At 39.8% G+C, this 23,310-nt stretch overlaps 1 protein-coding gene across 1 annotated transcript in view; it reads left to right on the forward strand.

Annotated features, from left to right (window-relative positions):
• The window catches only part of ATRN (attractin), a gene marked incomplete at its 5' end in the record, with an annotated part of 116,494 nt that overhangs the window by 17,626 nt on the left and 75,558 nt on the right, over positions 1–23,310 (forward strand). Inside the window, 5 exons of the mRNA XM_080930946.1 lie at positions 8,069–8,152; positions 10,217–10,330; positions 17,073–17,201; positions 18,152–18,357; positions 19,573–19,741. Of these exons, the coding sequence (XP_080787072.1) occupies positions 8,069–8,152; positions 10,217–10,330; positions 17,073–17,201; positions 18,152–18,357; positions 19,573–19,741 (702 nt within the window). The remainder of the gene's footprint in view (positions 1–8,068; positions 8,153–10,216; positions 10,331–17,072; positions 17,202–18,151; positions 18,358–19,572; positions 19,742–23,310) is intronic.

Genomic DNA, 23,310 nt, shown 5'->3' on the forward strand with positions numbered 1-23,310 from the left:
TAGGACTGAGGGTGCCTAAGTAAGGGAAAGAAAAGAAAAAAGGAGGAGTTTTGGGACTAAAGTTTTGGATTAGGATTTGCATTTGATTTTGGAATAGGAGATATGAATCTGAAACATGGAACTTAGTGTGTGTGGCATTGAGGTTCGAACAGTAAATAAAAGAAGCAGTAGATAAAGCCACAGAGGGAATGGGGCTCACCTATAGGGGCTTCAAGGAATCCTCGTCCTGGGCAGTGGCAAGGAGAGAGTAAAAGATTTCAGGGAAGGAATTTTGTATTTTTGCTTTTTACTCTCTTGAGGCAGATGATTTTTTTTTTTTTTTTTTAAATAGACAGCGACATGTAACTTTGTGGATGAGTGTAGCAGAATGTCTTAGACACTAAAACACACATGACATATTTGTGGAAGGTTATATCCCTTATAGTGCTTGCATAGTACTATAACTTAGGTTTTTACCATTAGTTTTTATTGATTATCACATGCTTTATCTGTTGCATTTTAGGCCCATTAACCTGAGTACATATTAATGAACCCCTTTCGTTGTATTTTTATTGTAAAGGATTATGTCAAGGGCCAGTGAAATGACTCAGTAGGTAATAAACTGCTTGGCATGTAAGCCTGATGACCTGAGTTCTGTATCTGGAACCCATGGTGGATAGAGATAACTGTTCACCAAAGCTGTCCTAGACCTCCACTATACACACCATGGCTCAGTGCATGCATGCTCACACATGTGATGATACATATGTTGAGGTTCAGTCTGTTGCTGTATATTGTAATGCTAAACCCAAGATCTGGTTGCCTCAGGGTCAAGGAGATCCTCATGCACACCAAGACATGTATGTAATCTTACCTCCCCAAGTTATCCCTGATTGATCAGTAAATACACATAAGCATGCCTACAGCCTGTAGCTGGGCAGAAGTGAGGTAGGTGGGGCTTCAGTTCCCAAGCTTGGGGTCTGAGGCAGAGACTATGGGGGAGAAAGAGAAGGTGAAGAGAAGACTCCATGGGGTACATGAATCATGAGGGCTGGCTAGTTGGGTGAGAGTGGCCCAGGTGGAAAATGGCAAGTTATAACTCGGGGCTATTGACAGGGATGTAGGCAGGCAAAACAACCACGGAGGGTTGATAGCTGTCTCAGTTCTAGTTCTTTAAAGGCTTAATATAAATATAGAGATTGTATCTTATGTGGGAACCAAATGATTTAAGGTGGGGAAGAAACCCCCTATTAATTTTAATATTTACCATAATACACATATACATACTAATGATAAAGTAAATTTTATAAATAATTATTTTTAAAAACTTAAAGGCAAGGGTGTACATATCAATGGTAGGACATGGAATTATCATTCACAAGAATTTGGGTTCAATCACCATGACTACTTCCAAAGGTGAAACTCGGGGATGTGGAAATAATTTTAGTATTAAAATAATTTTAGCATTAGTGACAAATTCAGTCACTTAGGTGTTGTTTCCTAGGAGCCATCTGCTTTGTGTTTTGAGTCAGGGTCTGTCACTAGGATCTGGGGCTTGCTGATTAGGTTAGACTGGCTGGTTGTCTAGTCCCGGAATCCTCCTGTCTCTGCCTCCCTAGCATTGGGATTACAGTGAGCACTACTGTGCTGATTACTTTCATGTCAACCTGACACAAGGTGCAGTCATTTTAGAAGTTGTACTCTCACCCCCACCAGATTGGCTTGTCTGTAAGTACTGGAGCATCTTAACTAGGGATTGATATGGGAGGCCCAGCCTATTGTGGGTGGTGTCATCCCTAGGCAGGAGGTCCTGGGGTGTATAAGAAAGCAGGCTGAGCAAGCCGGGGAGAGCTAGTCTGTAAGCCACACCCCTCCATGGCCTCTGTACCAGCTCCTAACTTCAAGCCCTGACTTCCATGGGTGATGGGCTATAAACTGCAATGAAATAAATCCTTTTCTCCCCAAGTTGGTTTTTGTTATGATGTTTATCACAGTTGTACTCCTCTTGACAATGTTGTTTTGGGGAGGGTTGTGCAAGGAACTCTGGGCTAGAAAAGCTGTTTAATGCTTAGTGAGCTGTTCTGTGGGAAGCTGAAGTATAAGAATGTCGAACAACACAGATGTCCGAGACTGAGCCGTGACGTTTCAGAAAGAAGTTTGAAGGTCACCTAACAATGCTATCAGGGCGTTTGATATTTGGAACTAACAACCATAGACGTGGAACCTTTGCTTTATTGGACAAATTGATACTGGTCAGCTGGGGCTGGAGAACCAGCTTTGATTAAGAAGAGACCTGCAGCACCAAGGCAGAATTTTCTAAAAAGGGTTTCTTTACAGCACACAGATAGGAGAAGGCTGTATCTCTTGCTGACAGCCAAACTTGGTAATCTTTTAAGAGTCTCCAGTTGGTACTGGTTTTGAAGGCATGAAGTGGACATGGAAAGCAGCTGAGGCTTTGCACAGTGAATGTGCAAACCCAGTTGATATTGAATCCCTAAGATTGAAGGAGTCATAGAGAGTCATAGAGAAAAGTTAAGGTTTGCTACCATGTGGTGGGTTAGTCCCAGAAGAAAGCCCAGGAGAGGTAATGGTGAAGGTGCAGCCTAGTTACTGAGACCCCAGCATTTTAGAGATGCCAGTACCATGGGACGACCACCAAGGTACAAAATGGAGCCTGCCTGAGACTAGTAGTTATGTGTGCTGTGACAAGGCCTTTGGAGCCTGGAAGATTGTGATTGCCAGAAGGCTGACATTGAACTTTGCAGTGGTGGACTTTGGTTCTTCTTTGATCTGGTTGTGACTGTGCCCTGGCTCTTTCCTCTTTGAATAAGAATGTCATCTATTTTTTAATTTTAAGGAGTCCACAGTTAAAAAAAAATTAAAGGCTTAGGAATTCTAGAGAGACTTTAGAATGTCAGAGAGATTTTGAATATTTTAGAGACTTGGAATATTTTAGATCTTTAACAATATGCACTAAACTCTGATACACCCAATTTTATAAAAATTATACCACCAGATTTAACATCAGTCTGTTAATAGTAGATGGTTTCAATATCCCGCTTTCTGTAATAGATCATCTGAATAAAATAGAGAGACATGAGAATTAATTGACATCATACATCAAAAATGGATTTAGCAGCTGTCTACATAATATTCTATCAAAACACCAAAGAACACAGTTCTCAGCAGCACACAAAGCTTTTCTAAAGCAGACCACACCTTGAGACACAAAACCAGTTTTTACAAGTTCAAAAAGATTACAATCACTCCAGTTATTTTTTTTTCTGACCACAATGCAGTAAAACTTAAAACACACAGCCAGTCAGATCTCTAACCTCCTTGTATATGAGAATAAGTAACTCATTACTGAATGATGAATGGGTCAAAGAAGAAATCAGGGAAGAAATATATAGTTCTAAGTGCCTACATTAGAAAATCAGAACTAGCACAAATAAATGACTTAATGTGGCAACTCAAAAATTTGGAAAAATGAAAACAAACTAAATCTAAACCTAGTTGGTGGCAAAAAATAATACCCAGAGCAGAAATAAATCAAATATAAACAAAGAAAATAATACAAGGAATCAATGAATCTGAGAACTGATGATACTTGGAGAAGATATGGCCAACAGACTTTGGCTCAGCTAGCCAAAATAAAGAAATAGAGGACCAAAATGAACAGAATCAGAAATGAGCATGAAAACATTACAACAGATACCAGAAATGTTAAGAATTTTATAAGGTAATACTTTAAAAACCTCTAACTCATTAAAGTTGGAGAATTCAAAGAAGTGAATGAATTTCTAGATTCGGCCAAAATTAAACCAAGAATTAGCCAACAACCTGAACAGACCAAATATAACAAATGAGGAGATTGAAATAGTAATAAAAAGAAAGTTCAAGGTCAGATGGAATCCCAGAAGAATTCTTCCAGACAGTCAAAAAATTTCTACAGTCAATCTTCTGAAACCATTAAAAAAAGAAAAGAAAACAAACAAACAGACAATAAAAACCAGAAGGAGCATCTCCAAACTCCTTGTGTAAAGCCATTTAAAAAGGAGAGAGAAGAGAGACCTGGAGAGAGGGCGCAGCAGTGTCCCCAAGAGAGACCAGGATATGATGGGTAGCTAATCATTACTCCTGAACATGCTGATGAGGTGTTTGGAGAAAATCAGAATTGGTGAGAATGAAGAAGTGTTCCCTCCACTGTGAAAGGTGAACTTGAGAGCCGTCTGCTGACTTAGATAGACATCATAACTGCAGATTCTCTGCCCTTTATGTTCTGGGACTGGCTCTAGTGTTCCAACTTGGGACGCCTCTGACAGGCAGTCCTTGCTCAAGAGCTTCCCCTCTGCCAAAGCCCAACTGTCTCCTTTACCCAATTCTGCTTTTTTCTTATAATACCTTCCTGTTGTGGCATCACAACCAACCTGGGCCTCAAATCCTTGACTTAGCAAATGCTTCCCAAAAGCTAGTGCTGGGGAGTTGGCTCAGGTGATGGCCCAGTCAGTGACGTGCTTTTTGTGTAACCACAGCTGCCTAAGCTTAGACCCAGAACCAACAGAAAGCTGGGTGTGATGATCACACTTGTAAGCAATCTTGGAGAGGGGTTGTAAAGATAGGTGGGTCCCAGGCACACTGGCCAGGGGAGCTCTTAAGCGAGGAATGCCTGTAAGGGGGCCCATGTTGGATTGAAACGCTTGAACCTTTAAACCTTCAGAAATGTGGCTGTCCTGGGAAGGGCCTGGTGTGGTAGTACAGTTCCCGAAGGACAAATCGATGACCATGTTCACTGCGGCCACTGGCAGCAAGTCCTTCCTTGAACAGGGAATTAGCATGTCTTCCTGTCTTTCTTAGAATGAGAAATATTTCCGAGATGTCATTCACAGACTTCTCTCACATCTAAGTATTAGATTATATGCTATGACAAAGATTATTCTTTATAGCTATTACCAACTTTTCAGGAAAAAGAATCCTGAGCTTTGGGGCATCTATTACTACATTTTGGATAGTGGCTAAATTTCTCTGCCCTCTATATGTAGATATATGCTTGTTACTCTTGGCTAATGAATATATGTTGAGTTTTCATGTTTGACTTAGAAGAGGGTGTGCTCTTTGTTTCCTTTCCCCCTTTGTGCTAGGTGGAGTGGGTCTGTTTAATCATAGGAGCCCGAGGAATCATCTTGAATTTTTAGGTAGAAGCCAAGTGTTGGGGATGACAGAAGAAAGCTACAGAGCATCAGGCTACTGATAGTTTATGATATTGCCTTACATGTGTTTGCTAGGTGTATTAGAACATAACCTTAAGTGAGTATGTATTTCTAGTTATTAGGACACAAGGGACACAGGGTAACAGGGTTGTTTAAACTAACAACCCTGGGGCACAGTAGATGTGGACAGGGTCTGTAGTTACCTGTATTATATAGCAAGCACAATAGAAGAGGAAGGAAAGAAAATGGAGGGAATTGGGAGACCAGATTTTTATCATGGTCTGTATGGGAAATTTTAAGTAGGTAAATAGACTAGAAATGTGTGGCTGTTGATGACTGAAGATCGTGGTTCAGCAGATTGGTAGTCTCCATGGGAAGATGACTCACTGCAAGGGAGGAAATAGATTGGAAGAGATAAAGAGACAGTGATCAGGTAGGAAGCTTAAAATTTAAATTTTGTTGGTAGTACTGTTAGGAATACTAGCAGAGGCCAGAGGAATGGATGGTTAAGGTATGGCAAAGGAAAAGATTGTTAGTAACTTTAAGAAATGGAGAGGCTGTTGGGTAGGGTGGTACCAACCTGTAATCTTAGCATTAGCGAGAGAGAAACAAGTGTTTAAGACCGTTCTTTGCTTCTTAGCAAGTTTGAGGCCTATCTGGACCACGTGAGACCTTTTCTCAAAAATAACTCCCTCTAAACAAGAGAGGCTGGGTTTTGGATAGATCCTGTAGATATTAATGTAAACAAATGGAAGACCTCAGATGGCTTGCTAATATCTCAGTGTCTGGAAAAAGGCCATGCAGTGTTGGCTGTGAAGTAAGGCACATTTCTGACAGGCTGCATTTTAGAGCATGGCAGCTGATGTGAGAGGAGAGAGTGATGGGATGGAAGTGAGGAAGTGAGTAGCACCTTTATTGTATATTATTTCTAAGTGGCCGTGACACAAAACAGAAAAAAGTAAGTTGAGAAAATAGATCACATAGAAAATACACACATGGAAAGGTGTTCTTTCTATAAACAAGCTGTTAAATATTAACCTGAAAAAAGTTAGCAAACTGGGCTTTGGCAAATGGATATAGTAGAATTTCATGTTTATTTTACTTTATGTATATGACTGTTTGTCTTGCATGTATATATTTGTACCATGTGTGTGCTTGGTGCCTGTGGAAGTCAGAAGAAGTCAGACCCCCTGGAGCTGGAGTTACAGATGGTGTGAACTGCCATTTGGGTGCTGAGAATTGAACCTAGGTCCTCTAGAAGAGCAGGTAGTACTCTTAACCACTGAGCCATCTCTCTAGTTTCTTTGTGTAGAATTTTCATTAATTTACAAAGGATAAAGTATAAATGATAACACCACGAGAAGATAGACACTAGAATTAGAGGAGTCAAAATGTTAGTGAGATGCCAGATACCCCTAACATGAGAAAGTTTCAAAAGTATGAAAATCCAGGTACTCCACAGAGTTAGAAATCTAGGTTCTGATGCATACTGCTGTGGTAAGGTAGTAACTGACTATCTTAGTCAAGGTTTCTATTCCTGCACAAAATATCATGACCAAGAAGCAAGTTGGGGAGGAAAGGGTTTATTCAGCTTACACTTCCACATTGCTGTTTATCACCAAAGGAAGTCAGGACTGGAACTCAAGCAGGTCAGGAAGCAGGAGCTGGTGCAGAGGCCACGGAGGGATGTTACTTACTGGCTTGCTTCCCCTGGCTTGCTCAGCCTGCTTTCTTATAGAACCCAGGTCTATCAGCCCAGGGATGGCTCCACCCACAATGGGCTGGGCCCTCCCCCCTTGATCACTAGTTGAGAAAATGCCTTACAGCTGGATCTCATGGAGGAATTTCCTCAACTGAGGCTCCTTTCTCTGTGATAACTCCAGCTATGTCAAGTTGACACAAAACCAGCCAGTATAGTGACCATTGAGTTTAGAAGCAAGTCTGGATGGCTCTTCTGGTGTTGTGGACCACCACAGACTGCTGCTGTCTTCTGTGTTACAGTTTTACCTGTATTTCCTTGGAACTATGGTTACACAGTTTAGCTTTATAAAATATTTATGGTCTTTAGATTATTTATTCGTTTTAGTTTATTTTATCTCATTTTTTTTTTTTTGAGACACAGTCTCACCCTCTACTCTAGACTGCCCTGTAACTGTCGAGGTGGCTCAGGCTGGTGATCCTCTTGCTCTAGTCTAAGATTTCAGGTTGCAGGCATGAGCCAGACCACTCCTGTTTTTGTAGTCATCTTTATGATGTGAAGTATAACTTCCCTTTCATAGCTAAAGTGATTTAGTTATTTTGTTATCGTTTATCCCTCTTGCTTTGAATACGTCCTTTTGTGTGTGGCAGGTATGTAACTACTGGCTTTTCCATAGGTACCATACTCTAGTTCCAAAAATGACTCTGAGGCTTCTTATACATGAATGAATGCCCAGGCCAGTAACTCAACTATCCCGTTTAAACTAGTCTAAGTCAGTTTCATGCAACCATCTTCCTCAGAGCTGTGTAATGTGCCATCCTCTGTTGCTGTTCCCCAGTCCCCATCTTTGTGTCATAGTCCATCTGTCCTTGTCTCCCCTCACTTCTTCACACAACTGACTATCTCAGAAATCCTCTCTCTGTGCTGGAACTTCCACTTACCTTCTTCCTGTCTAAGCTGATAGGCCAGCGGCGGTTTACTGACACGTGATGCTTCCATACACTGCACGAGAGATTCTCTACACATTTATTTCATCCATTGTGAATGTAACTGTCCAGTCACAGTCTCCTAGTTGTAGTAGATGTTGTATCAATCTGATTAATTTCTTTTGTCTTTACAACCAAGAAAGATAATACTGTATGAAATTTTGACTGATATTTTTTCTTCATTTAAATTACAGATTAACTGGGTCTTCTGGATTTGTAACAGACGGACCTGGGAATTATAAATACAAAACAAAGTGCACGTGGCTCATTGAAGGACAGTAAGTTATGATCGCTGACTTTATTTTAACTTGTTATAAGAGCTAAGTATAGCACTTACGTGTGTTATCGCTATTTCTTGAGACAGGGCCTTACTGTGTAACTCAGGCTGTCCTTGAATGTTGATATGCTACTCTGCTTCCCAAGTACTAGGACTGTAGGCATGGACTACCGTCTGCTAAAATACCTTTCATTAATGCTTTTCATTTGGATAGTGGTTTCGCTTTCTAAAACTTATTTTTTTGGGGGACCAGGGAGATGGCTTAGTGGGTAAAGTGCTTGCTGACCAAGTCTGGTTATATGAATTTAATCCCTGGATCCCACAGTGGAAGAATGACTCCTGAAAGTTGTCTTCTGACTTCCAAGTACACACACATACACACACTAAATAAAATTAAAAATTAAAAGGAAAATTTCTTTTTGGGGTGTTGGGGAACCTATGACTTTACTGAGTAAGCGCTCTATTGTTAAACAACCTCTTTATGGTTTTTTTTAGGTTCCAAGTTGACTTACCGTTATAAATGAAAGTTGTACACCAGAAAGTTACATATTTTAATTCTAATAGTTAAAAAAATCTCAGTTAAAATCTTTTTTAACAGTTTGCTTAAAATTTTATATAATAATGCTATTGTGTCTTTTTTTTTTTTTTTTGAATGTTGGTTTTATTATCAGCAAACAGTAAGTCAGCCATCAGAGTCACCAATGTTGCTTCTTTCCCTGGCCCTCTTGGCCTTCCAGCTGTCCATTTTCTCTTCTTTCTCCTCCTTTGTGTCTGTCATTTTAGTCTCTGAACAACACTTTGAAGATCCTCAATAACTCTTGTTTATTTCTTGTGTCTCTGTAGTTTTTACCAATTTAGGTACTAAACCCAAGAAATATTGTTTATTAATTCATTTAAAAGCAACCATTATAACCCACTCCATGTTAGCAGAAAAGCCAGTTTGTTTTTATTGAGACGGGCTCTCACTGGTAAGCACTACCTGGCACGGCACTCACTGTGTAGGCCAGGGTTTGTGCTCTCAGCAGTCCTTCTGTCTCTGTCTCTCACTTCTCAGTGCTGGGTTTATAGGCATGTACCACCGCACCCATTTTGGGGGTTGAGGTACTGGAATCAAGCCCAAAGTTGGATAGATGCTAGACAAGCAGTCTACCAACTTAGCTATAATCCCTAGTCATAAATATCATCATGAATATGAGGAAAATATGTCTTATATTTAAAGAAATAATAAGATTTACACTGTTTAAGATTTCACAATATCTTTCTTATCTGGAAATAACTGATCTTTTTTGTAATTTTGTTTTGTTTTTAAAAAAATATGTGGTATGTAAGCGAACTTAAATATTAATGGGGCAATTCCAGATGAGAGGGAAAAGTTAAATATTCAGGAGAAAATTGATAGGTTTATCTATTATGGAAAATTTCAGAGATTTCTGTTTAGATGCTTAACATAGTAAAATAGGAAGATAGAGCCGAAGGTCTGAGGTAGTCATTAAAAGATAGCAGTTGTAGAGCGTGTGGGAGTGTGGGGGTGGAGGGAGTTACTGACAGTTGTTGAAATTACCCTAGCTTCATGTTAAGTGATGAGGGGGCCCATTACTCTGACTTTCTGCAAGGCTTGTTAGTTTCTTTTGGATTCAGTCTAAGTCAGAGTTGATAAGTAGTTTCCTTAAGATGTGGCTTTTTGGTAAAGTGCTGTGAAAAGGCAGAGAAGCAGTAAACTTAGAAAATATGTGTTTTTAAAGTGATGTTTTATGAAAGTTTTAGTAAGATGAGTCAGAAAAGAAGTGGGGACACTGAGGGGCTCATGTTGTGGAAAGTTAAAATCAGGGCTGGAAACATTCTTCTAAGGCCCCTGAAGTCAGAGCCCATCTCTTTTGTTTCCCAGGACACATTTAATGTTCTCTTTCACATATCAAATACTAACTAGATCTCTGACAAATGCAAAAAAGCTGTTTCTATTTTTATATATTTATATTGTATATTGTTTTCTCCTTATACATTTTTAAAAGTCTGATTTTTAGTATTTATGTTATGATTATTTTAAATTACTTAATTATCTTTCTAGGCCAAATAGAATAATGAGACTTCGTTTCAACCATTTTGCTACAGAATGTAGCTGGGACCATTTATATGTTTATGATGGAGATTCAATTTACGCACCTCTGATTGCTGCCTTTAGGTAAGCCCAGCCATTATCTGATCTGAATATAAGTGTGTCTCCAGGAAGGAGTCCGCGCTGCATTTACTTTTATTATTCAGTAACACTTATTTCATGGAGTAAGTATTGGTTCTGTCCCTGGTGAGCTACAGTTCACTTGGTTTTTATGTACTGGGTCATTTTCTGTATATGCTACTGTGCAGCCAAAGTTATCCTTGAACTTCTAGTTCTGCGTCTACCTTCTAGTGCTAGGAGTGCAGGCTTGTGTCATTGTGCCCGACTCATTTCACAGTCTTGAACCTGCTGTTCACGAGGCTGATAAAGTTTTAGATTATATTGAATAATATTTTTGTGACAAATTTAAATTGAAAGCCATACCTATCTTTTTTGTTTATATATTTTATTCCATAGGCCCCTAGGAATAACTTTTTGAATAGGTATATAGTTCTCTCTCTTTCTGTGTATATGTATTTGTGTATATGTATTACTAGGGATAGGAGAAGCTTTCTGGAAGACTGTTCATAAATTGGACAATAGTTACCTGTTGAGAATGAAGAACTTGCTAGTTTTGTTTTGTAATTCTCTCCCCAATACACATGTATTAGTAATTTAATAAAACAATGCAATTTGGTCAGTTATACGGGTTGCTCTGAATTTTTGTTATTTTAGTTTTAAAAAATATTTGTGTGTGTCTACAGTGTGTATGAGTGTCTGATATGTGTGTGTGTGCAGATACTCAGGTGCATGGTGTGCTCGTAAGGTTGGAGCACAGCCTCACATGTTGGTCACAACATTCCACTTTGTTGGAGATAGGTTCTCTTTGTTGTTTGCTGCGGCCTGTTCCCTGGAGCCAGAGTTAAGAGTCTTAGCCACTCATGGGTACTGGGAATCCAGAGCAGCAAGCGCTCATAACTGCTGCCGTCTCTTTTCAGCACCATCTCTAGACTTCTTTCCTTCAAACATTTTACTTCCTTCACTTAAGTGTGTGTGTGTGTGTGTTCTTGCACATGTGCCTGCGTGAGTGTAGTTCTGGATACTTGGAACTCACTATATAGACCAGGTGGGTCTTGAACTGACAGAGATCCACCCACTTCTGCCTCCCAAACACTGGGATTGAAGGCATTTGTCACCATGCCTAGCAACTTAAATTTTCTGAAAATTTATTGTTACTGTGTATATGTGTGTGTGTGGGGGGGGTTGGCACATGTGTGCACATGTGGAGGGTAGAGGACAGTTTTGTGGACTCTTGTTTTCTCATCCCACCTTTACAGGGGTTCAGAGGATTGAACTTGGTTTCCAGGCAAATGGGCTTTGACCTGCTGAGCTATCTCACTGGCCCCTTATTTCTTTACTTTAGAAAGAAGTCAACATTTTCCTGTTTTTCCCTTGGTAGTAGTCTGCTGGAATGCCACATAGTAAAGGAGGGACTACGTAGTATGCAAGGAGGCAGGGGCTAAACTAGAAGACTGGGTCTTCACCTGTTGCTCCTGTAGCTCTCCAATAATTATTTGAACTGAGAACTTAAGAGTTTCACTTAATGGAACCAAAGAGCAGGCGGTGCTAAGCATTTTAAATGGCATTTGCCATATGTGAAGCTTGTATATTTCTACTATTTGAAATATACTGTGCATTATGGCAGGAAGCACCTCAAACTCTAATGGAAGCACAAAAGCTAAGTATTATTATGGTACTACTTTTTAGGAATCTATCTATAACTGCATTTGTTAATCAATTCATGGAGCACCTTTTCTGTGACTTGCCTTTGAATTAGCTAGCCATAGCCATTGTAAGAATATGAGCCAAGCAGTTGTACATAAAGTTTACTTGGACTATGCATTTGATAAATAGGCATAAAAATTTCATGTCAGCAGCAAGAATAAAATAAGTGGGCTATAAAGTGTCCTAAGCAAAGATGTTTAAGGGAAGGCATATGTACGGATGTTGGTTAATTGAGAGCATGAACTGATTAGCCACTAAAACTACCTACTGTTGGGCATGGTGACACACACCTTTAGTCCCAGCTTTCTGGAGGCAGAGGCATTCAGGTGTCTGAGTTTGAGGCCAGCCTGGGTCCCATGAGTTTCAGGCCCAGTAGAGCTACATAGATAAAAAACAAAAAAGAAAAACAAACACCTTAACTTCTAACACATTTGAGTGTTGATTTCATAAAGTACAGTGAAATAATATACTAAAAGACCCACCTGAAAACCTCTAAGTACTGATAATGCCAAGTGTATTATCTAGAGCTAAGGTGATAATGTTTGTCACTTTACAAATTTGTGGTATGGGTTTGGAGTGATGTTTCAGCTGTTAAGATACTTTGTTGAGCCTTTGTTGTTCTTGCAGAGGACCCTGGTTCAATTCCTAGTACCCACATGGTAGTTTACAACTATCTGTAACTGCGCTTCCAGGGGCTCAGATGCCTTCTGACCTTCACAAGCACCAAGCACACACATAGTGCAGACATACATGTAAGTAAAACACTCATGTACATAAAATAAACACATCTTTAAAAAACGTTGTGGTGCTGAGGGTCCAGCCTGGAGTCTTGTGCATACTGGGCAATCATTTTACTACCAAGTTACATCTCTAGCTGAAAATTGTTGTATTTAAAAATCAGAGCACCACGTCCCTACTGTCTTAGGTTATAGTGGCTTTCTCAGCATTGCCACTGTACCTGTAACACATTAGATAGAAGAATCTGCCTAGCAACAGATGGTTCATCTACAGTGCATGGTAATGAATAAAAGGAAAACCAGAGGATTCATAGGATAATTTACTTTCATTGTGATTCCTGCCTGAGTTGTTGTGAGAACTTGAATAGATCATTTAAGTGCCCTAAATTGCAAAACTGTTTGTGGCCATACACACTTTTAACCCTAGCAGCATGAGAGGCTGAGGCAGGAGGATTGCTAAAATTTCAAGGGCAGCTGGGGTTATAGACTAGACTTTAGCATTTAAAGCATAAGACAAAGATACTGTGTTAGTTTAATCTGTGTTATATTTGACTTTGCTGCAAGCTGTAGTTAAATTTGCTCCCAAACTATTTCATCACATTTGTCTTTTATATATTGAAATTCTAAATAAAACGAAGTCCTGTTATTAGACAAATGTGAGAACCACTGGGGCAATTGAGGAAGGTGTCTTAACCCTCTGAATGAATGAATGAACGAATGAACGAATGAAGCTGAAGAGATGGCTCAGTGATTAAAAGTACTGGATGCCCTTCCAGAGGACCCAGGATTGAGTCACATAGTGTCTCACAATTACCTGTAACTCTAGTTCCAGGAGATTCAGTACTTTCTTCTGACCTCTTCAGGCAACAAACATACACATACATGCAGGCAAAACACTATACATATCAAATGAAATGATAAAAAATGTGGACAGTGATAGAAGAAAGACACCCAACTTCTACCTCTGGCCTGTACTCATATGTACATGCATGTGCATGTGCACCTGCACTAGCAAGTATATACAGCACACCAAAGATAGTTCCAAATGTTGGTGGTCTTGAATGTCTACCCTTATATAACTGGGCACAGCACAGAATCATCATAGATTTACTTAAAACATTATGAGATTGTGCGTGTGTGTGTGCGTGTGTGTGTGTGTGTGTGTGTGTGTGTGTGTGTGATTGATGATAACATTATATCCGTGTTCAAAGGTTGATCATACTTTCTAGTCTGTGCTTAGAATATGAAGTTGTGAGCAGCCTCGTGTGAAGAACTGGCTGCCGCTTAGACTACGTTTACATGTATTGATTTCCTTAGGGACAGGGATAGGGACCTTGTGGTGACTCACAGTAGCTTCTCTTTCTCACATGTCTTGCATGCTGAGCTAGATAGACTATGTTTGTGTTTATTTACTCCATATTATTGACATAAATGAGTTAATTAATTTGTTCTCATTCTGGAGAAATCTATACATGCCAGAGCTGTCACAGTTTGATTTTAAGGTGAATAGAAGCAACTGCCCAAACGTCTTTGACAGTGAAGAGGCTGACCTACCTTCTCCAGCTTCCTGTCATTGTAGTTGGCAGACTTACCCATCCTACACATTTAAATGTCCTCTGTAAGAAGACCATCAACACCTAGCAGCACCCTGCTCTAAGCATTACTCCTGCTCTGCTGGTCCTTGCTGTGCTGCTGTGAGCTAGACCGATTCTCTCATTGTCCATATCAAGGCTTGGAGATGTCAGTGACTTTCCAGGATACGTGGAAGGTCAAAATCTAAGATCTACTTTTTTCTCAAATCTGTGCTAGACTAGGAGAATCTTTCTCACATGTGAATAAAATCCTCAATCCTTTCCTATGCCCATTTAGTAAGATTGCCATGTAACATACCTGTTTCTAGGTAGCCTTACTCTTTCTTTCCCCACACCCGTGTGTGTGTGTGTGGGGGGGGGGGTTGGGGGGTGTCTGTCTGTCTCTATATGTTTCTCATGCTTTTTGTTTGTATTCTTTTATTAACTGAATACACATGGAAAATGTGTCATGTTCTGTAAGCCCTAGGGTACTGTCAGAATCTTAGAGTTACTATGTTCTGTCTTCCTACAAATACAGGAGGCTCAGTTGTTAAATTCCTTACTGCACAAGCATTGGAGATCTGAGTTTAGATCTCCAGGACTCACATAAAAATCCAGGTGTGTTTTGTTAGCCTCTGATGAGGAGGTGGAGACAAAAAATTTCCTGGAACTTGCTAGCCAGCCAGTCTAGCCAGTCAGTGAGCTCAGGTTCAGTGAAAGGTCCTACCCCGCCAAATGAGGTGGGCTGTGTTGTGGTACATGCATATAATTCCAGGACTCTAGAGGCTCTCTGGGAACTCAAGGCCAGCCTGGTTTGCATAGTGAGTTCCAGTCCAACCAGTACTACACGGTGAGGCTCTATCTCCAGGAGAAAAAGGAGGGGAGTGATTAAAGAAGACACCTGATAGTGACGTCTGCCTCTACAGCACACTCACATAATGTACTCTACACACATTGGTGCAGATAACACACATACTCACATAATGTACCCTACACACATACTCACATAATGTACCCTACACACATACTCACATAATGTACCCTACACACATACTCACATAATGTACCCTACACACATACTCACATAATGTACCCTACACACATTGGTGGGGATAACATGCATACTCACATAATTTACTCTTTGCACATTGGTATGGATAAGATGCACATACAGGTCTTCACTTACATGCAAATTAAATGAAAAATTCGTCTTCTCATGTTTATATACTCTTGTAGTCACTTATATGTGAATGTACCTGCACTTAATTAGATGTACAGGTACACTAGGCCAGTTTTGCTGTGTGCCTCCCTACTCTACCTGTCTTCATGAACTCTGTTAGTCTTGCAGACCTATACATTTGTAGTGACTCATTTAATCAACTCCCATAAATGAGCAATTAGATGACTCTTAATCAGTTATCATCTGAATAGTGCTGTAGTAGTTTAGTATTCTTTGTTTTTCTATGTATATATGAGGAAGCATTTCTTACACAAAGAGAATTGCTGGGTCATAGTATTTAAGATGGTCATAGCCCTGAAGTAGGAATTCACCTGGTGTAATACTCAGAAAAATTAGGGACTAAGGATTGTGTGAGTGAAAGGGAGAGCGTAATAGGTAAGATTTACTCACTGACTGAAGTTGTTTGTGTGGAGCGGATCATATGGCCTTTGCTATTGACTTGCAGTGAATTGATAATGGCAAAAACAAAATAGGAACAACTAAACATGAAGATGATTAATCTTGGGAATACATCATGTATGAAATGAGCAAGACCAACACTATAATATTCCTTACTGTTGGTAGAGTGAAGTGGAGGTGGACACTTCATTCCATATTGAGGTTTCAAGATACACATGGACATATTTACATGGAACTCACTATGTAGACCATGCTGGTCTTGAACTCACAGAGATCTATCTGGGTCTGTCTCCTCAGTACTGGGGCTAAAGTACTAAAGGCCTTCACTCCCAGCCTTCAAGTTAGCATATATGTTTTATAAAACAAGGTGGTTTGGTATTGTAGGTCAAATGTCTTAAAAATGATTCAATAATTCACTGATTCAACAAGTCTTTAATTCACATGAATTTACTGGCATCCAATACTACAAATGTTACCTACTAGGCTCTTACTGAGATTCTAGGAGAGACTTTGGAGCCTTCAGTGACAAATGCTTGTTGTGTATTATAAACATAAAATGTGTTAACAGTTAAACAACAAAAATACATCTGAAAGCTAATGATAGTATAAGAATTATAAATTCAGTTAACTTTTCTATTTTAATTTACATAAAACATCTATAATATATTAGAAAGGTAATATATGATACATACTACATAAATATGTAAAATATTTTCTTTCAGCAGTACATATTTGACAATTATCAATTCATAAATTGAGACTTGAGAGTATCATAAAAAATTAGAGCAAAACCAAAAATCCAAACTCACTGATTTCAAATCCTGTTAGAAGCTGTGCACAGTAGCACATGCCTATAATCCCAGTACTCCGGAGGTGAAGGCAGATGGGGCTGCGAATTTGAGGCCAGCTAGAGTTACGTTTACACCGAGTTGGAGCAAGATCCACAGGATCTAATGGGAACAACAGGAAGAGAATTAAGGAAGCATGGTGGACGCAGAGCTGCTCCTCAGCAGATCCAGAACTGACTGGACTCAGTGAAGGCTGTGTCAATGGATTCTGTTAAAATTGCTGTAATCTGGTCTGTGTTTCCATTTCAGTGGCCTCATTGTTCCTGAAAGAGATGGCAATGAGACGGCTCCTGAAGTCACTGTCACTTCAGGTTATGCACTGCTGCATTTTTTCAGTGATGCTGCTTATAATCTGACTGGATTTAATATCACTTACAAGTAAGATATTTAGATTTAATAGTTGTGATACTATCCAAAAGACTCAATAACACTAATATTTCAGGGGCTTACAGCTAATCAGGCACCTTGCTAACTATTAACATGGATTTTCTTCTTTAAAGTTCTTTCAAGTGTTCATTCAGTGAGAGGTAGACACTGTTTTTTTTCTCATTTCATAATTTTTATGAATAGGATCTAAAAGATTAAACAAATGGTCAGCCCCAGTGGTTGGGACCACAGTTCTTGGTCTTTCTAGATTTTGTCACTGAGCATTTCCTGGAAGAGAGAGACATTCTTCCTGTTGCTGGAAGAAAATGTCAGGAGTTTTGCTAAGTGAATTTACCAAAGAATAGTAGTGTCTCAGTTAAGTAATAATCATCAGTAGAAGAAATCTATATTTTAACTATTGTAATAGTCCACTAATGCACCCCTTTAAAAAGTCTGAATTATGTCATTTCAAATTGCAGTAATACTGTTATCTTAAGTTATGACATACTTACATGAGGTTAACTGCTCTTCTCCATCTGAAATACGTTGATACAAGTTACTAAAGACCTGTAACTACATCACTGGAAAGTAATCTCTACAGAGAAATGTGTTCCGTAAATATTGGCATTCATTGGGTTCCTTTCCTTCCTCCACTTCCTAGCATGAGCTTGGCACTTTTGTAGAACTCATTACTAATGAGCTGCCAGAAAGAGTAGCTCAACCTCAAGCCAACTCTAAGTGGTTTTGTAATTTCTCTGAGTTATTTATTCTCGCTCCTATATGCGAATCCAGCAAGGTTGATGGGGCTCTAGCCACACAGAGCTCAATGAGCACCCTTGGGCTGCTGGTAAGTCCTGCAGTCACACTTGCAAATGAACTGAGCTTAAACTGTAAGGAAGGTCTGCTTAATTGAAATGTTGCTTAGGTGAAATTGTTGACTTCGTTTTCTCCTGTCTTTGTAGTTTTGATGTGTGTCCGAATAATTGCTCAGGCCGAGGAGAATGTAAGAGCAGTAACAGCAGCAGCACTGTCGAATGTGAATGTTCTGAAAACTGGAAAGGGGAGTCCTGTGACGTTCCTCACTGTACCGACAACTGTGGCTTTCCTCACCGAGGCATCTGTAATGCAAGTGACGCCAGAGGGTGCTCCTGCTTCCCTCACTGGCAGGGTAGGGCTGCCCTTTCATTCACAGACAGTTCTTAGTGAACTGTGGGGAGTTGATTTTAGCAGCTGTACACCTTATGCTAATCTGTCTCAGATGGCATTTAAGCACTCACCCTTTATCCAGATTCTTTAAAATCTACATACATGTGGTTGTTATCCATGTGCTTAGAACTGTGGGAAGGTTTGACAAATCCTTTGCTATTTGCTAAATTCATGAAGATTAGGAAACGTGGTCTGGTGTCAGAGAAGCAGAGAATCAAGCTGAGAGGTGGACAAGTGGCAGTACCGCTGTTTCCTAAGGGAAGATTCGCACCAGTTAGAATCTCACTGCTGTCATCTAATGCCCTTACCCACACAACCAGCATAGTAATGAAGCTGTAGGGAATTCTCCGAAGTCTTGAGGAAACGGCCATCATTGGTTTAGTGATCTTCTCTCTATGCCTAAGTCCTCAGGATCTTTTTATTTTGAAAGAAAGTGTTTATTTCAATGTTTTCAGTGTGTCGAGTTTAGTTGATATTGAGGAGTTAATGGTTGGCATGCTTGAGTACCTCCTCCCTTTCAGGAGTCCCAGTAGACGACAAAGTTCTCTCTGTCTCTTTCATCTAGTCAGCTCCTGGGTTTACCAGAAGATCGATTTTGATCTGTCATTGTATTTTAACCCTAGTGTCTTTTCCACTTGAATTAGTAACCCTTTTGTCTGCTCTTTCCCCTAAATGCTGCTTAAGCAAGATTTTTACTACTAAAAAAGTTTAACCTGAATATTGCCAAATTGTCAGAAAGTGTGTAGTATTAAATTTTATTAGGGAGTGGTTGTTTTTTGTCTGTATCTTGAGAAAATTAAAAACTCATGTTAGAGCTAAGCAGATGGCTTCTTGGTTAAGGGTACTGGCTGCTCTCTAGAGAACTCAGGTTTGATCCCAGCATCCACACAGTAGCTCACAATATCTATAATTCTAGTTCCAGGGGATCCAGTGCCTTTTTCTGACATCAGTGGGTACTAAGCAGGCAAGTGGCACATAGGCACACACGCAAGTAAAGTACCCGTGCATGGGAAAAGTTAAACCCACAAGTTAAAGACGTTTGCACTCAAGTGCCAAAGGAAACATGTTTCTTTAAATATTCTTTGCACTTAGATTAGAAATTGTAATACTTATTATAAACTTTCAGGCTGCATTTTGTGAAGTTATTTGTTTGTTTGTTTTTTTTTTTTTTAATTAGGTCCTGGATGTTCAATTCCTGTGCCAACTAACCAGTCTTTTTGGACTCGGGAGGAATATTCTGATTTAAAGCTTCCCAGAGCCTCTCATAAAGCTGTGGTCAATGGAAATATAATGTGGATTGTTGGTGGATATATGTTCAACCATTCAGATTATAGCATGGTTTTAGCGTAAGTGGTTTTATAATGAAAACATTTTATTTATTACTGAATATATAAGGGGTGCGTGCAGTGGTGTGCAAGTGGACATCAAAGGACAGCTTCAGGGAGTTAGTTCTCTCCTTTCACCTTGCATGAGTTTCGGGCATTTGGTGCAGGTTGCCAGGCTTGTAATGTTTTACATTACAAGTCATTACCAGCTCTGAAAGTGGTGTTAAATGCTTCTGCAAGACGCTTAGGTTTCCATCCTGAAAAACTACAGTTTAAAAAAGCTAAGAAATTATAATTACTGAGGAAAATCTGTTTAAACTTTAGTAGTATTCTTCTAAACTTTCTTGACATATGTTGATGTTCTACAATTGAAAGCCCCAAAGAATTCATTGTTATAATAAGAATAATTTATCTTTTTAAGGTACTTCCTCTGATATTTTGCTTTAAGTATATAGTAATATAAATATGGGTTACTTTATCTTTTGATCTTATTAATAGTTTTCATATATCAGATGGTTCTAGTTTATAGATTTCTAGTATTAAATAGCCTTTGTCTAATAATTTCCAGGGTTTGGAGTCTTGTTTGTACTTTTACTGAAGGTAGAATATACGTTTTCATACTAGAATTAACTATAGAGAACAGATTTTAAGAAGAGACTTATACTTAACCATGTTAATTTTATGGCCTGGAATTTTCTTCTATTCATGATTATAAAGCACTAGAATTCTTCTTAAAATTAGTAGGACTATTAGTTAGATCGGTATAGTGTTTTTGTTAATGTTCTATTTCTTTGAAGAGACACCATGGTCAAAGCAGTTTTAAACAAAAGCATTTCATTAGGCGTATTCACAGACTCAGAGAGTGAGCTATGAACTATGGCAAGAAGCATGACAGCAGATAGGCACAGCACTGGAGCTAAGAGTGTGTGTGTGTGTGTGTGTGTGTGTGTGTGTGTGTGAGTGAGAGAGAGAGAGAGACAGAGAGACAGAGAGACAGAGAGACAGAGAGAGGGAGACAGAGAGAGGGTGGGAGGGAGGGAGGGAAGGAGGGAGGGAGGGAGAGTGCGAGAGCATGTGAGCACACTGAACCTAGCATGCCCACTCCCAGTGATAAACTCCTCCAACAAGGTCACACCTCCTAATCCTTACCAAAAAGTTCTGCCAATTAGAGATCAGGTATTGAACCTACTGGGGCTATTCTCCACCAAACCACCACATACAGTTTTTGAATCACCCCAGGTATAGTAATTAAAACACACAAAGTAATTTAAATTTAGAACAGTGAAATAACCTTATAAAATTGATGAAAGCTCTAACATTCTAAAACAGGTTAAATGACAGGAAAGCAATGTACAATATGAAGGAACAGCCTACTAGAGAAACAAGTAGAAATGAGATGATTAAGTGAACAATTCTAAAAATTCAGAATTGAAGACAAGAGTTGAAGGACACACATACACAAACACAGTGATACCGCTTTGTAAAAGGAATATTGAAGAGAAATCTTTTAAATTATACAGAAAATGTAAACATTGATTTATTCTGTGTGTATGTGCCCTAGTGCTCCTGTAGTCGGAAAAAGACTTGGAGTGCGGTGCTGGGCTCCTACTCTGTAGGCCGGATCACTCGGCCCACACCCTGCTCCAGGCTGGCAGCAAAGTGCTCTTCCTCTGTGAGCTATCTTGCTGTCCTAAGAAAAATTTAAGTATTTCCTATGATTAAAAAACCTTAAACACTGTGTATAAATAAACAAGAGAAACTAAACAGTAGCAAAGAAAATCAAAAACCGACATGGTTCTGTGCTCCTGAGCACAGCGGACAATGGTGAGGCAGTGAGTGATAAGGCCTTTCTTTTTGCCTGTGTTCATTTGCAACCTAGAAATACTGATAGGTACAAGGAGAAAGGGCCTAAGGAAAAGATGTAGGATGCAGCCCAGTGGTGGGGCACTTGCCTGCATATGCAGGGCCTGCAGTTACATGCAGCATCTCAAAAGAAAAAAAATATAAAAGCGAGATCTTCCAGAAAAGCTTTTGCTCTCTTTAGTCCAAGTATTTAGAAAGACAAAACTTTTAATAGTAATGTCTCTATGCCAGCCAGATACTACAGAAATCTAGCCCTGGTCCGATCTGTGCCAGTGAAGTTAAGTGGAGAGCCTGGATGTCCATCCTTACCAGGGTAGCGTAGGGTGCCCCGGCTATTAGGGTTAGTACCAGAGACTCCAAGTAGTAAAAGGGCTTTCGGATTCACCAGTTGGAGATAAGGCTTCTGCCCATACAGTGCCAGTAGAGACTGTGAGGAACATTGACTTCTACTGTCAGCAACTGTAATAGCAGTGATAAGTTGACCTTCTCCATCCCATGGGAGTAGTGTCACAGAAGGCCAGAAATAGCAGAGGGTCTAGACTCTCACAGCATGATACACAAAATCTGCCCAGTCAAGAGCTAATACAATCTCATTGTCAATGAGAAATCAGAGACAATGACATTAGGGCAACACATGTTAGAATTATTTAACAAGAAATTTAAAGGTGGCCATCTTAAAATACTACAGTGAACAGCTGCACACACAGAACAAATGAAAGAATAGAGTCTCACCAGAACAAATATAAGACATAACAGGACATCAGAGGCCAGGGTAAGGCATTTGAGCAGCTTGGGGCTGATGACCCAGTTAATCCTAGGACCCTCATGGGTGGAAGAAAGAGCCAATTCCTGACAGTTGCCTTCTGATTATCTTTGTGCCTTAGCAAATACATGACCTTGCCCAAATAAATAAATAAATGTAATAATAATTATTATCAAAAAGAGTCTTAAGTGGAGGGCCTGGAGGGCTGAGAGGCTAAGAGCATTTCTCCTGCTCACAGCCATCTAGAGTATCAAGATGCTCTCTTGTGGCCTCTACTGGCACTGCATGCACGTGGGACACTGATGTGAATGCAAGCCAAACACTCATACACATAAGACAAAACACAAATCTAAAGAGAGAATCAGATGGAATTGTAAAATTGAAAAATGCAGCAATGGAAATGGAAATCCCAGTGGGTGGATTAGTATTGGCAGGACACAGGCAAGAGCCAGCGAGCCTCCAGACAGACCGTAAGAGATTCCAGTCGGAACAATAGAGAAAGCAGTAAATCCTAAATTAAAAGGAGGCCAGGGCCTGGTAGCAAAAGGTTTTAGTTTAAGCACCTGAGAGGGAGAGGCAGGTGAAGCTCTCTGATTGGGATTAGGGTTCAAGGTGTGTGCCAAGACACCCTGCTCAGTTAGCCTTCGCCCCTGAAAAGTTTTAATTCATTTTTAATGCTGACACAGTTAATCATAGGTGTTGTGTCTCACACAGCTCAACACACTCCAGTATGCAGCACCAGCCTATTGCTGAGGCTGCAGTTCAGTCAGTAGAAGACATGCTTTGCATTAGTGAGGCTCTGGATTTCATCGTTAGCACTACATAAACTGGGTGTGGTTGTGCACACCTATAACTTCAGCACCATGGAAGCAGAGGCAGGATGATCAGAATTTGAGGATCATTCTCAATTACATAGGGAGTTTGAGGTTAGGCAGGGATACAGGAGGCTTGTCTCAAACAAATA

Source organism: Micromys minutus, assembly GCF_963924665.1.
Source record: "Micromys minutus genome assembly, chromosome: 17".
Taxonomy (NCBI): Eukaryota; Metazoa; Chordata; class Mammalia; order Rodentia; family Muridae; genus Micromys; species Micromys minutus.